General features: G+C 29.5%; 1 protein-coding gene across 1 annotated transcript; it reads left to right on the plus strand.

The window, feature by feature from the left end:
- Window positions 1–942: 942 nt before the first annotated feature.
- Window positions 943–15777, plus strand: LOC149055871 (uncharacterized). The gene is made up of 8 exons (XM_089226406.1): window positions 943–1056; window positions 3674–3863; window positions 3976–4146; window positions 4518–4676; window positions 4742–4809; window positions 12971–13142; window positions 13729–13855; window positions 15371–15777. Exons 1-8 carry the CDS (start codon window positions 997–999, stop codon window positions 15489–15491), a joined length of 1068 nt encoding a protein of 355 aa, XP_089082532.1. The 5' UTR covers window positions 943–996; the 3' UTR covers window positions 15492–15777.
- The last annotated feature ends 688 nt before the right edge of the window (window positions 15778–16465 follow it).

The raw sequence follows: 16465 nt of genomic DNA on the forward strand, positions 1-16465 counted from the left end.
CGATAAATTAATTAACGTTATAATATTTTATTTAATAGACTTGATACAATTTTTTATTAAACATTTTTCGTTGGTTTAATTGATTGCATTTTCTCAAATTAAAAATACTATTGTTTATCTCTATGAGGATTGGAAAAAGTTTGGCTAGCATAATATTATCATACGCATATGTAATCGATTTTTCAACAATTACAAATACATTTTATTTTTTCCTCGTCGTTATTTTTTACATGGGGGGGGAGAAGGTTCGTTTATTATAGCCTTCGCACAGTACAAATTTTTAAAACGAAACAAAGCAGCGCGTCAAAAAGTTTTAAGTGTCTGTGTGCAATTGAAGGCGATTTGACTACACAGGATAACAACTTGCGCAGATAAACGAAATAAATTGAACAAACATAATAACAAAAAAAAAAAAAAAAAATGTAAATCAAAATGAAAACGAAATAAAAATTTCGTTGAGAGCATAGTGAGAAACTTGTATAATAACGCGTAGTGCACATTCGGCAAGAAAAGACCCATACAGAAGCATTGTTTCTGTAGGTCATTAACAAGTGTAAAGTGTTTTTCACTCAAAAAGTTTTCAACATACACACACGTGTATGTATGAGTTTGTGTTCCAACGGGAACTTTTTCCGCTCCATTTGACAAACATACTCGGTAACACGCGCCTGTCCTTCATATTTTCCGTTTCGTACCCACCGACGCCGTGTGATAGCAGTCAATTATTGCGCTTGAAAATGTTATTATTTCCAATGTATAGTATTATAGGTATTAATCACGTTGTACATAAAACTTGAAAAGAAAAAAAAACTGTCACTATGGAGACACCACCACCACCCCATGTACAAAGCAATGAAAAAAATAAAAAAGCAAATATTTTTTAGAGCTGTTCGAATTACAACGAAAGTTTTGTTTGGCATTGGCGGTGAAAGTGCAGTGCGTGTCTACCTTAATACATTCCAAGTATCATAAACATTTTTCATCAACATTTCCCAAATGGAAAGTCGAAAAACATCGGTGAGAACAACCACTGATGACATTGAAGCGTTTGATGAGGTGAGCAATTATTAATATATTATACTTATCTACCTTCTCGTATACTATACGTTAGAAGGATTTATGAAGTTTGCACGAACGTACAAGTCAACCTAGAAAATTCGCGTTCAGGAGCGCCGACTCTGCGTTGTTAGTTTTACTATTAATTTAAAATATTGACTTATCATCAAATTTAAGGCAAGAATATTAATTCTAGAGTGCCAGCCTCAGAGATTTCCATTGATATTTTATTTTTGAAGTGATTTATGAGAATTTTAGAATTAAAATTATTGTAGTATTTAAAAACTGTTTGACTTACTTATAAGCTAAAATAATAATAAATGCTTACTTATTCACTTGATAATATTTTTACTATTATGTTTGTTATTTGGTCAATTCACTGTATTAGCTACTAAAGCTAATAATATAAAATTGGTTCAAGAAAAGACGAAATGTATGTAAAATAGTTTATGATCAATTACACACTTCAGTTGTTATTTTAGTGCAAATGAATTATATGTACGAACAATCAATTAACAACAAAATGTTTAAACTATCGTAATTAGATAGTTGTATTGAAATTTTAATAATTAAAACAAACTAGGATAAGTTGGACAAAACAATGCGCATGGAACCAATCCATTAATTTAATCTTTACGACGATGAAAATAATGATCATAATTAGTAAAGAGAATTGATATCAGCCAAAAATATTTAGTCGAATACACTAATTTATGCCAATCTAATTAAAACAAATTAACCGCTATTCTCCCGTTAATTTCTTGAAACCTCTATAAATAATTTATCAAAGCTTTGACATAATATTCTACACTAATACGCGTATCATATCATATAATATAGTTCTATACAGGGTGCCCCGTGAGGAATTGCCCTTTGCAATATCTCCCAAAATAATGAAGATATTTAACTTTTTTTAGTTTCGAGAAAAACTGCGAGTTATTAAACTTTATACTATTATCAAACAAGTGACACGCCGCGCCGCGCGCTTTCTCGTACGACCGGCCAGCCGAACACTTTCAGTGTGCCTAGTTATTTTATTTCTTTAAAAATAGAAAAAATATTGAAAATCAGGAAATTAATGAAAACAAAATGTTGAAACGTCAATATTTTCATAAAAATAAACCCTACAAAAAAGCTATAATCGATTTTTTTGGAAATAATTAAATGAAAAAAGCGGGTAAGTGGGTATCGCTCTGCTGTACATTGGGGGTGAGGTGGACCTCTGACTAAGGTAGGTTAAATTTGAATGCAATGATAGGTATCATTTTATTGTATACAAAAAATGATTCTGAACGGAGACGGTTTATCTGTCTAGGATATATTATAGATTATTAAAAATTTTCAAATCTTAGATTTAAAAAGAAAATTTTTTATGAATTTCTAGCTTAAAATAATTTACGAATTTCGTGATTTTTACGTATGTTGTCAAAATTAAAATTAAAATGCTTGTAAAAAAAATGTGACTATGCATTTATTTTATGTAAAAATATTTTAGGAACCTTGTATTAAATTTTCAAATCTTAGATATAAAAGGAAAATACTTTATGAATTTCTAGTTTAAAATAATTGTCGAATTTTCGTGATTTTTATGTATTTTGTCAAAATTCAAACTTTGAATGCTTTTAAAAAAAAATTATTGATATATATTTCTTTTATTTTTCAACTGCTATTGTAAAAATATGATAGGAGCCTTGTATTAAATTTTCAAATCTTAGATCTAAAAAGAAAAACTTTTATGAATTTCTATCTAAGATAATTTGAAAATTGCCGTAATTTTTACGTATTAAGTCAATATTTGAACTTCAAATGCTAATAAAAAAAAATTGTGCCTATGTATTTTTATAATTTTTTAATTATTATAAGAATAACTTATGAGGAAATTTGAGGAAATATGAGGAACTTTGTATTAAATTTTCAAGTATTTTTAATGGGCCAAAAAAATTTTATCCACACTTCAAAGAAAATTTTCAGAAAAATTTAAAATTTCAGTGGTCTATAAATAACCCAAAAATTTGTGAAAATTAAACTGTATATAGATAACACTAACATAAACATTTGGTGAAATTTCAAGTATTTACAGTGATTATTTTTTGAATTACAACCATATAAAAAAATCATTTTGGTCGAAAACTGGTTTAATGTTAATGTTAATGTTTTGACTTCTATAATGCACCAAGGATATTCACTTTTACATCGGAAACCACCCCCAAAGTTTGAAATTGAAGCATTATTTCGACTAGTTATGATGTACACAGACACAAAAAAAAAACACACATCGTTGTAAAATCAATACATTCATCACTTCGTTCAGAATCTAAAATATATCTTTTAAACTTTTTTACCAAAAAATTTAAATAAATTTAAAAATTTAAATAATTGTAGTTACTAGTTCTTATCCTGGCGAGTCTTATTACAAAACCAGAATTTTTATAACTCCATATTATATTGTGAGGTATCGCAATGGGTAAATCCTCGCGAGACATTCTGTATACTTAGTTTATTAAACGTTATCAAAAACGCTTGTGTCAGCATCTGTTCACTCATATCGTGTGTAGAGTTTTCAGGCTGGTTCTTAATATTATTACCAATTAATTTACATTTGATTTTACACATATAGCTAGAAGAAGTCTGTGAAACTTCTTCGAACTACCATCAAACTCGTCAATTTCGAATATGGGAAGGTCAAAACATTCCCGAAGATCCAAAAAATGCTGAATCGTACGAAATTGAAAAACGAAAAGTGATTATCATGGTCAACAACTTCATAACAAAATTGTACATTGACAGTCAACGGTTCAAAAAACATGGTTTAAAATTATTTATTCATATTTGAGATGTGATAAAATGCTCGATTTAAAATGCACACTACACACGTCGTTATGCATATAAACACTGTTAACGAACGTATTATTTTATTAGACGATATGACCGAAGAAAACTACGAGAAAATGGAGGATTTAATGGACCGAGTAGAAATAGCTCATGATTTAATAACCAAGCTCAGACAATTGCTGACGATGGAAAAAACTGACTCGGTAATGGACCACTCGTTGAACAGGACGAGGTTTTTTAAAATGGACGGCGACTATAGTAAATATATTTTGTATTTATATTTACATACGTTAGTTTTTTTTTTTTTTATGGTTAGGGCTTCGACAACTGAGGTCATTAGCCTGGGGAACTGTATAGGGGAAGGTACTGAAGGTTTTAACTCGTGGGTTTTTTTGGCAGAATTTTGAATGGGTAACCGTGGGTTTCTGCCATGCCCGGTTGGGGGCCGGCGGCCTCTCTCTCCAGACATCGCGAAATGCCCAAAGAGCGATGCCGCCCGTGACCGAGATTCGAACCGGCGACTGCGTGCGTTGCAACCGACGCCTAAGTCCGCTCGGCCACTCTACCCCCATACGTTAGTTTATATGTCACTCTAGGTACACATACTTAATACGGTGGACATTTTTCAGAAACCCAAAACGAAGAGCGAGAAAATATTCGACAAAAAGCGTTAATCGAGAAAAAAAGAAAGGTGCAATTATTCAGTGAAACCATAGACTCGATCATCGAAAGATATAGTTCAGTGATTGAAATGATAAATGCTCCGAGTGATTACAAGTTTCTAGATGGTATTGAAATATTAAAACGTTTATATCTTTTTTTTTATCATCAGCTATAACATTTACGTTTTCAGAGTTCAAGACGAATACAGTACCTTTGGAACTGAAAAAAAACATGACAAAAAAGAAAAGAGATATAAAGGTAAGGATGTAACAATGAATTGTTCGAGTAAAAACCTGTAGGCAATCAAATTTACGAAAACCTTTACGAACTTTACAATTTTTAAACTCTAAAAACATGGATGTTACTTCGTGCAACTTTTTTATGGGAAGTCAAACATCCATGATAATGTGTCCTGACTTTTAAAATGTCTAGGATGCAGTACTGTTGGCAATTACGTAGTATTAAGCTATTTCAACTTCTCTATTGAAATGCCACGGTTTTGGTTTGAACTCACTAAATTCGAGATGAAAAAACGTTATAATATTTTATAATAATTATCCGCAATTATGTTTAACCACAAAGTACGAGGATACTAATACGATATAACGTAGGAAGAAAAACATATTATTATTACGTTTTGTTTTAATACGGTTTTAATTACGCTCTGTTATCGGGGTTATCGTTTTGTTTTCAAACAGCAATTTTTTATCGTTCTTTGAATCTTAAGTATATACAATTTTATAAAAATGCAACACAATAATGTAAATGTAATGTACATACTAATGTTATTTTAGCTTTATTCGTCCCATTTACTTATTAACAGCTGATATCTACGAAGAAGCTTATCATTTTGACATTTTTTTATTCCTCATTACAACTACTCTTTATTCGGTAAAAAAAAATGCAGTTACAAAACAATACGTAACTAATAACTTATAAAAGATCTAGAAAATAAATTTGTCTCTTGATTCGTACAGTGGACAACATTAGATAAAGTGTAGTGTTTACTATGTTCTTCGTTATTTCAATACTTTCGTACACTTTCTGGGAAATAAAATGTAACAAAATTTTAAATTAAAAGTTTAACAAAATCTCAAAAGCTATAGAAGTCAGTTTAACATGTTGCCAATTTAGTACATTTCAACTTGTCTAAGTACTTATGTACATGTGTATAATAAATAAATTATAAAATCCCTTTTAAAAACCCATAGAACCGTATAGAAAGTTTGAAACACCGATAATATAAAAAAAAAATTACGACAAACGTAGTTAAAAACACATATTTTGATCGGTTGCGTTTATATTTCAAATATAAACCGTGAAACTCGAATAAAACGAGTTATTTGGAACATAAATATCAATTATTAAATTAAATATTATACCAAGGAAAATATTGTTTCTCGAAAGAATATTAATCACCGCGAACAAACTTTTAATATAAATCCATTCAAATTTAACTTTAATCCCAGCAACAGCTGATTGCAACGCGACGTGACGTTTACTGCGCCACAGTCTTAAAAACTTTCTAATGGGTTAGAACGAATTGAAGCGTTTAAAATCAAAACCAATGATCGTATTGCAAATTCATTCAAACCAACAGTTGAAGTACTCCAATAGAATATTAATAAAATGCTTTTTTTTTTTATAAAAATTAAACTAAATGGTTAATCTCTCTGACATTTAATGTTCTAAAATGTTCTTTTTGATTTTAAATTTATTATGCAGTATACATTTAAAAAGTCAGTTAAAATGTATGGGGAGCATTATAAAAAACCTTTAACAAAATTAAGCCTTTATTTCTAATAAAAAAAAAATTGATAATTTTGTACAGTTAAAATTAGTTAGTTTCCTAAATTGTATTACGTTTGAACAAAGGTACAATGCTCCGTTAAAAAATCTATTTCATGTCATATATTATTATCATTCTTCATCATCAATAATATTATACAATATGTATTTTGTATATATTTAAAAAAATATAAAAAAAATAGTACTCAATGATATAATGTACACTTTATATTATAATATGAATATCCCAAAAACAATATTGTTATCTTATTCGGCAGAAATCATTTTTTCTAATTCTGATTCTAAAGTAAGCTCGACTGCTTAAATAGCTACGCTGCTTGAAAATAAAATTGTTAATTGTTGTTTTAACAAATTAAAGTTAAATTAGATTAATATAATACAAATATTCGAAGTTCTATCAATTAGGGAACAAAATGTTCATTTAAAAAATCAAGTAGTTTTTTCTTTTTATTCACATCCACTTATGAATCATTCGATACTTATGAACGGATTTTGAAAATTATAAACTAAAAAGAAAATTAAGAACGTTATGATTATAACCACCGTATATGATAACTTTCAGCAAACCATGTAAAACAATAAATTCCAAAAGACAATGTATAGTCGTTTGTTATTTATTAGATAGGTACCTACATAATATGTGATCAGTAAAATATGTATCTATAATATCGAAGCAACATTTTTATCGGGACAAGATAGGAATACAATCTGACACATATTCCACGATAGGTACGGCAACGTATATTTCGGATATACCAACCACTGCACATCCGCGAAGAAAATACAGCGTGGCAAAGAATAATGTGAAATGTTAAAAAAAATCATTCATTTTTAATATTCTTTCTTTTTTTATTATTATTATTATTCACACAGAAAATCTACATGAAAGGGTTCCGCGCGTTACAGTGTTGGAAAAAAATTCTAAAACATACCGACCATCAATCAACCCGAGGCCAGTATACATATGTATACACCTACCTACATTTGTAATGCGTGCACATTTGTGTGGATTTATTATGTATAAATCATATGATATATTATGGTTGTCAGTGACTATATAAGAATCGTCAGTGTCGAATGATACGTATAATAATAATATTATTAATATATTCTATGTATACGTAAACTTGAAAGCCGCATAAAACGCCATATTGGGTACCTGTACATATAATAGTACTATTTTAGGCAAAAATTTAGTTCTAGTGTAACTAGGTCAAAAAAAGGTTTTAATGCTTTTTTTTTACATAATTTTAGCATTTTATAGCAAGGTTATTGTAGAAAAAAATATTTTCTTTTATTATCTATTATTGTTATAATTTTGTAAGTTTCACTTTTTTTAAAGAAAACATATATTTTTTAATTTTAAAGCAGAACAATACATCAATAGTATTTAGATATTATGTAAAAATCAAATTTTGGACACGAGTATAGGTATTTTAAAAGTTAATAATGTTTGAAGTATTGTGTCACTACGTACCACCCATCAAAATGTTAAACACCAAATCCCCCTAATAAATTTTTCTTTGGAATATCGAATTATAAATGTATATTGTTATCCAAAACATTATAAAAAAATATATAATATACATAGGTACAGGGTTATCATTATACATTATACCATTATACATATTACATATATTCACCAACCATGCTCACCTCTTTTTTTCTTTAATAATGAAATTATTCAAAATCTCGTTTTTGGAATTTTTTAATATACTCGAAGAAGTCTAAGATCATATTTTCAAATTCTTGAGATTTTTTGTATCACTTAAAGAGTGCCCTGTGGTGATACAAACTTTTGTTTTTCAAATGCCAACCTCAATTTTTTATAATAAATTATTTATAATATATTTTTTGAGAATTTTGATGTATTGAAATCAAAATTGTAACGCTATAAACACAAAACGTGTGTAAAAAAAGTAATTTTTGAGTTTGTGTTAAAAGGTCCATGGTTTAGATTTATAAAAAAGAGTTAAGTATCATAAATACAAGTTCCAATAGTACGAGTATTTTATACTTTTGTAAAACGATTTTTAAGGGCTATTATCCTAAGAAAAAATTTTAATAACTAGGAAACTAACAGTTCAAATTTTGATTTCGATACATTAAAATGTTTAAAAGAAATTATCCTCTAAATAATTTACAGAAAAAATGCGGTTCTCATTTGAAAAACAAAAGTTTGTATCGCCACAGGATACTCCTTAAGTGGTATAGAATTTTAAAATATGATCTCTAAATATATTTAGAGAGTCCAAAAATCAGATTTTGAATAAATTGATTATTAAAGAAAAAAAGGGATGAGCATGATTGGTGAATCATCCGGTTTAACGATTAAAATACAATTTTTTCGAAAATGGTATTTTGTAACGAGCTAAAATTATTATATGACAAAAATATTTTCAAGAGCATTCAGGGCTTTTTCAATTATATATCACCCGTTGCCTATATGGAACAATTATGCTGTGAAATCAAGAGGGTGCTAATAAGTAATAACTACTGTTAGGGTGATACGAGTATGTACACGGTTTGTCGTCTCAAAACCATAAACGTGCGTGTAGTGCTCAATAATCATCGTGTAAGTTACTATCGTGTTATAAACTTGCATCTAATACCTATATTATTATAATAATATTGCTATTAATGTCTAAATTCCCCGGAAACGTATAGGTAACAGAGTAACCTGGTGGTGGTATATTGTCGCAAACTCGAGAATAATTTTATTGAACGTTATAATTGCATACACGGTTTGATTATTAATAATAATATAACATATGACTTTTTTAAGACGCATAGGTGTATGATATTACTATATAGATAGAGGGTAACTTACATTGATGGAAGGAATGAACAACTCCTAAGCCCCATTCAAAACAATATTTTCGTTTTTTAAAAACTCGTTAGCGTTTGTCGAATATTATATTTTTATTTTATAACGCATATAAAGTAGGAAAAAATATTATAATTTTGAAATAGTTTACAAATTGGATTAAATACGTACATAGTTATGTAATATTTTCATACCAGAGATAAAAAAAAAGTTTTATTTTATTAATGCTGCGTATTATTCAGTATTTCAAATGAAAAAGCAATTAAATATATAATTTAACAAATAATAGATACACGTAATATTTAAATATTATGTTTGATTATCATATTATTATTATACAACTGTAATTCATATGTTGATGTATTATTGCTTATTTTTAGAAAATGTATGCCATACCTAAAATTGGACTAAATCCAACCCATAATAGCTATTGTCAAAATATCCTCTGTAGCACACAATAAATTCCCACCATCGTTCACAATAATGAGACCTCTTCCGTGGAAAAACCATAATATTGTAAATCCAGTCCTCCCCCCACCATTCAATTTCACCAATACAATTTGCTGCAGAATAACAAACTACGAATTACGATAATATTATACATATTATTAAGATTATTTCTGTATAAAAATAAGGAATATATGCGTATACATAATAATATATAGAATCTGGGTGACCCCTTTCGGGATCGGAAAAAAAAATTGGTGTTTGTATTTTCGTTATAATGTTTTTTCCCTATCGTCCTAATCGTTCTTCAGTTTACATTGGCGTCGTGACTCGTGACCCTCAATCCACACGCCATGCAAACAAAAACAAAATCACAGCAGGCCAAGATTACGGGGAGATTATCCATGCAAATGGCTCTATATAATGTTGTCAATTTAAAATTACATTAGGTGACCTAATTATTACTTTTGATACATTACATTTTAAGAGAAACTAAAGCAAAAAAAAAACATAGCACACTATTCGATATTGTTCCTCTACAATGAAAATCCATGAATCATTAATATGTTTTTGTTGATAAGTAACCACGACAACGAAAATTTTACGAAAAACTAGTTAGAAACAAAAAATCTTGTATCCAACCGAAAAACATATTTTGATTAAGGCAATAAATTGCTATACGTATATTATTCGGTTCAATATAGTATATGTATACCACTACTACAGTAATACACTATCAGCTGACATATCGTTACCAGAAAATGTTTTCGACTATTGTCAAGATCAATACTATTTATTTTTTTCTTGGGAAATGCAACGAGTTTGGTTACCCGGTCTAGTCACCTTTCCCTCAATCCTAAAAGTAACTCCATCCGAGCTTGGACCGGAGTCCTCTGTTCCCGTACATATAACCAAAAGTATTTTACACCTGGTGAGCTTATTTCCTGCGAACGTCTCCGTAGCACTGTACGTTTTCTGATCGATTTGTTCGTGAAAACTCTACGTTCTATGTAGACAAATTAGCATAATACTTTAAGTGACATTGTTAACTACGTCACAAACAACAATGTCTTTGGTTGAAACCCAACAGTCCATAATAATATCGTCGCCGGGCAGCCGCGTGAATCGTAGATATATTTCTCGCGATCGCTGACAAAAAAGCGCTAGTCTGTTACACAACGGCTGCAAACAATGATAATAATGTATATTATTATATTATAATAAATCATAGTCTACAGAGGGGGGTGGGAGTAATTGCATTGGCGACGGTCAGAACCATGACTTTGGTACGACACGTATCGCCAACCGTCATAATAATATTATTTGGGATGAGCGCTCGTCGAAATAAAGCGCTTACCGCGACGACACTGATAAACACCCCATTCGGATGACGTATACGAATAGCAATATAATTATTTTATACACGAGTGAACAAAAACAATAATAATAGTAGTTATATTAGTAATATTAGTATTAGTATTAATAGTGGTGCCGTGATGGTAGTAGTAATGATGATAGGTACCTAATAACCGATTCGAACAACGAATATGCAAAAGAATTATAATAATTATAGGAGCGACAACAATAAGGTCTTTTTTCTCGTGAAATAATATTACGACGAATTTATATTTCTCTAACATAGCGCATAATTTATAATATATATTTAAATGTCAAACACCACTCACTCGCTGACCACTGCATCTCAAAAACTACAAAACATATGAATTTGAAATTTGGAACAGAGAAATTCCTCTATAATGATCTAGATAGGTATGCAATAAGAAATGATTTTCGGAAATTCGCATTTTAAATAAATGCTCAAAAAGTTTTTAGAAATATTGGAAAAGAGGAACTAGTTTTAAATTATACGTTAAAAAATATAATATACCAAGTGCTAAATCTAATCTGTGACTTACGGGTGCCCAGCTATAGAGGTCAAATTATTCCACAAAGCTAGATTCGCTGACTTCGATTTGTCCACGTACGTATACCCAATCCCCCCCTCCATTGGAATTTCGAATTTTTTTTGGCAAATAATTAACATGCGTTTTAATTAAAGGGTGATATCGAAAAATAGGTGGAGGGCTGTAGACACGTGTCTCTGACCCCCCCCCCCCCAAACATCAAAATCATCTATTTTCAAATTCTTTTCTAGGCCAATATTTAGCATGCAATTAGCATGTATTTGCACGTTTGGTTCCGAAACTCTATCGCCATCCGTTGGTTCGCAAAATCCTTTTTTCCTAATTTACACGTGTCGATCAAGTTGGCACCGGCACAGTACACTAGGACTGCGGTTTTCAACCTGTGGTACGCGGAAAGCTCATGGTGGTAAGCGAAGAAAATCTACCTTTATAAAAATTTAATTTATAAACAAAATGCTATACATATAACATAAACGTATACATTATTAATAAGCAAAATAATGGTCAGGTGGTACGCAAAAATTTAAAAATTGAGTAGGTGGTACGTGACTATGAAAAGGTTGAGAACCGCTGCACTAGGACTTATAATTATAATATCAAAAAATTGCTAAAAATTTCCTAGATTTTCAGCTAGATTCAGCTAATATGCTATAATATTATAAAATTGAGCGAAATGTGGAGTAGTGTGATTCATACCATGTCGCTTGCTAAAAAACTCGAATATCGCATACTATTCTTATCCTATATCGAGCTATAAGGCTAGATTCCAAATAAAAAAATTAATATACACTAGTTTCAGCCTCTCATGATCAGGTAGTTCACAAATCATAATTAAATTTACGAGTTGTTATATGTCGTGAAAGTTTTGATGAACGGAGAAAAGTGGATACCGCTCAAAATATTAATTCACTATTCTGTCTTACCTACTTATATATAACTAATAAACTACTTTTCTAATAATTTATATAGATCCATAATGTATAGTCTGAAAATCATTTTGCTTCAGAGTGTGCAACTAAAATTGTATATGTTGTCATTCAACAGACTTTACATAATATTATCGATAAAAAAAAATAACACAAAAAATTTCGACTATTGAAATTACATACACAAAAGAAATATTTACAAAAACATATAAAGTGATTCTTACGCGAGATGCATCATCCCGCATACATTAGGTACCCATGAATATTGTTTGTAGATTATAGAGACAATTCTAGGCGGTACCACTCAATCGGATAACTGCATTTAGGACATGGTTCGAATAAGGTCGGCGCATAATGCACTTTCTGCAAATCCGCAAAGACGACTCACATCGATGTTCTATTATTATTATATTTGTACAAAACAATTTAACCGTTTCAACGGTTCAGTGGAATATTATAATGCACTGCGTTATTTTCGATTGCAGAACGAAGGCCACGGCAATAAAGAAGCTAATTCCATACCCTGGTCGCCTTTTGAAATATTGAACAGCAGAATCATCGATTTAAATGTTAAGCCCACTTACCGTATCATCGGCACCGATGTCACCAGCTACAAAACTATATACAACTATTCTTGCACTCTGTACGGACTCTACGGTAGGTACTAGCAAGACATAAACGTGACGCATTTTTAAACAATAATCTAGTCGTTTTTTATTTCGATTCATACCAACAACCAAGCCTGAAAAAATGTAATAATATTTCTTTTCACAGACTGCAGTGCGCGATTTATTAGAGAAAAAAATTTGTTTTCTATTTCTCTCGTCTGTTTTTTTTTTCGCAATAGCCTACTTTCTAATTAATTTTTCGTAAAAACAACTCGTTTTTCGATTTCAAATGCCACGCAGACAAACGAATACAAATTAACTTTCGTACCAATAAGATATTTCATCCATCATTATATAGTTTAAACAATGTTTCTACTTTTCAAGCTTATAAAAAAAAGTTTGAATGTACTTCATCAAATTTTTTTCCTAGCTGTTATTTGATAGCATGCTAACACCGTTTGAGTGACGGAAAAAAAATCATTCTATAAAATTCAACCTTCCTAGATTTTATAAAGGAAGTTATTGAATAAAAATGAATAATATAATTTACATTTAATAATCAATTCTCTCTCTATATATATATATATATATAAATGGGATAGATTTATAAAATTCTGATTCCATCTTATTTGTAGTTGAAGGAAAAGGTTCGAAAAAAGAAAAAGCCAAAGAAGACGCAGCTACAGAAATGATCCGTCAAATACTAAATGAGCAAAATGCTGAAACGTTGCCAAATCATTTTAAGCCATTCAATGAACAAGAGTAAGTAATCAAAATAGTCGGTAAGTAATAATTATATGACATACTTCATTGTTGAATATTTTGATATATGTTATAGTGGCTATACAATTATAAATAAATAAAGCGAAAATATATTTAATTTGGCACAAAATTAGTTTAAGCAAGTAAATATAAAAATATAATAGTTATTGCAATAATATTGATATTGCGCTAAAATTGAAATAATGATAAATTTTTAATAATCAAATCATTTTATCGATACATTTTTATTTAAAATTATTTAATATATTCGTTTTGAATTCAAATATTCATTAAACTTAAACATAACGAAATAAAGTGTGAAGCAAAAACAGCAATAAATATATTAATTAACATCCTGCAATATTTATTACTACTTAAAGACCAAAATAAACACCTGCATCAAAAATTTACTTACGCGATTTATACTATTGATCAAAATAAAATTTATATTTCAAATATTGTAATTCCATTATAATATTATAGTAATTTTAAAACAAACTATTATCATAATATACTTAGGTACACTGGTAAATTACACATCAGGTTATGTTCCAGAATAAGCTCACGGTTTTTATATTTACTTATGGAATTTGCAAAAGAATCATATACTTGCATTGCTTATTTTAATCAGATTCCTATAGTTAGCGATAACATGCTATCCCAATAGGCTATCTTAATAGGACGCCTAACCGCTCGTAATATTTTATACATGAAAACGGCGTTGCGCAGCAGAACAAGTTTACGAAGAAAGTATTCACAAAGGCTAAGCCTTACCAACTGTTCACAATCCTTATAAGTAGAAAAGAACTTAATCTATACTGTAGTCAAGTTGAAAAAAGAACTTCGGCGGCCTACGTGTGCGCAAGGGTTTTGTGACTTTTCTACATGCAAGCGTGTATCAAATTGTGATTGGTACATTGGGCCTGAAAATCTGATCTAGATTCCTTTTTAACGAATCGAATCTAATAATATATCGTTATCGATTAGTATTATTTTTTTTTCTCAAATCTTTAAAATGGTTCTATTCACTAGTTCGCAGATTTTTTTTCATTCATTTATTAAAAAATAATAAGTATTAATATCAAAAAAATACATATATATATATATAAATTATGACATCGATAAAGTTCTCTTTCATGTGGTGTTATCATTTTTACACTTCAACAACAGACCGTAAATAATTTAAACGTAAGTTTGTTCCGTGGCTCCGTGCTAAACTATTTTTATAATATCTAATCTAGTTATTAAGAAACAACCATTTTTGTTGCTAACATGGAACCATTTTTAATGTTTTAAAATACTTCAGTCACATAGTCAGCGGGGCTAAGGAACTACAACCCACATTTCCCAGAAATTCAAAAATTCTTTTTGTGTTTTGTAAATGCATTACGTAAGACATAACCATATATTAAAATTGTAATTTGTTTGAAGGTTGTTGCAAAAATCTAAAATGTTAAAATGTTTATATTTGTGATAATAATACTAACAAAATAATTATCCATGATACTTTTTTAGAATTAATGACTTACAAGCTTTGCTCAAAACCAAACAAAATTATACAGAATTTTTGGAAGAAACAACTAAAGAAGACATTCCGTTACCATTAGAAATCAAGTCTAAAGTGAGACGTACCTAACAAAATATGTCTAGACATATATAAACATAACAAAAGTATAACTTAAATAGATTTGTTATTACGAAATCATACAAATCTCAGTTAATAAATTATAAAACAAATAATCATAATAAGATTGATTTGTATACTAATCATAGAGACATTGTAGGTAGGCATTTAATAAATAAGTTAAATCTGTAATTATTATAATTATAAAAACGAAAATGATACATATTTTGACATTTTGTTGACCATTCTTTGGTTTTAAACAGTTTAACCTAAATTAATTATTGTTTCGGCAGTCAGAGAGCATTTTATTCAAAAAAAAATGTTATTATGTATAATAATCGTTAATACAATACTAAAACATTCTGTATTTTTAAATAAATATATGGCATTATGTACTACAACAGCGTAAGAGTTTTTTTTTAATAGAAATAATCAATATACCTACTAGTAAACGGAAAATATTTGGACAAAATAATAATAAATTATTGAGTAATACCAACGTAGATATAAAGTTAAAGTTAGTAGCTTACGAGTGATAAACGATAAATATGTTGTAAAATTGCACGTGGAAATGCTCATCAAATTAATACTATAACTACCTCTATCATGTCGTGGCATATAATGTCCTTCCATTTATTATACATACATCGTGTTACTCGGACATCGAACTTGAGGTGTGTACGTGTGAGAGAGGGAGAGAGAAAGAGAAATAACGTTATAACATTCATTCTACCCTCTTGCAACACAAAACTCAGTCAAGCGTGTAACTGGCTGACAGACGTGGCATTTATCGGTACCACATAAGTGGGATTAATTCATTTAACTCCACCCCTTCCCTTAACTCGACTTCTATATTTTATTATATTATGTTATTATATATGTATGTACATTTCCTTATTGGGTATAGTATAATAGTGTAACGTACTATATTATATAATATGTCCATTCAGCCTGTTTAGGCTTGGACTTATATGTAACTATGTAAG

This window comes from Diuraphis noxia, unplaced genomic scaffold (assembly GCF_037042655.1).
Source record: "Diuraphis noxia isolate RWA-SAM2 unplaced genomic scaffold, SU_Dnox_SAM2 contig0004, whole genome shotgun sequence".
NCBI lineage: Eukaryota > Metazoa > Arthropoda > Insecta > Hemiptera > Aphididae > Diuraphis > Diuraphis noxia.

Bases quoted from the DNA above. Each gene is read 5' to 3' on its own strand.
- LOC149055871 (XM_089226406.1), top strand. From the start codon at position 997: ATGGAAAGTCGAAAAACATCGGTGAGAACAACCACTGATGACATTGAA. The intron at 1,057-3,673 runs GTGAGCAATTAT...TTACACATATAG, and splicing joins ACATTGAAGCGTTTGATGAG to CTAGAAGAAGTCTGTGAAAC. The intron at 13,856-15,370 runs GTAAGTAATCAA...ATACTTTTTTAG, and splicing joins AAGCCATTCAATGAACAAGA to AATTAATGACTTACAAGCTT.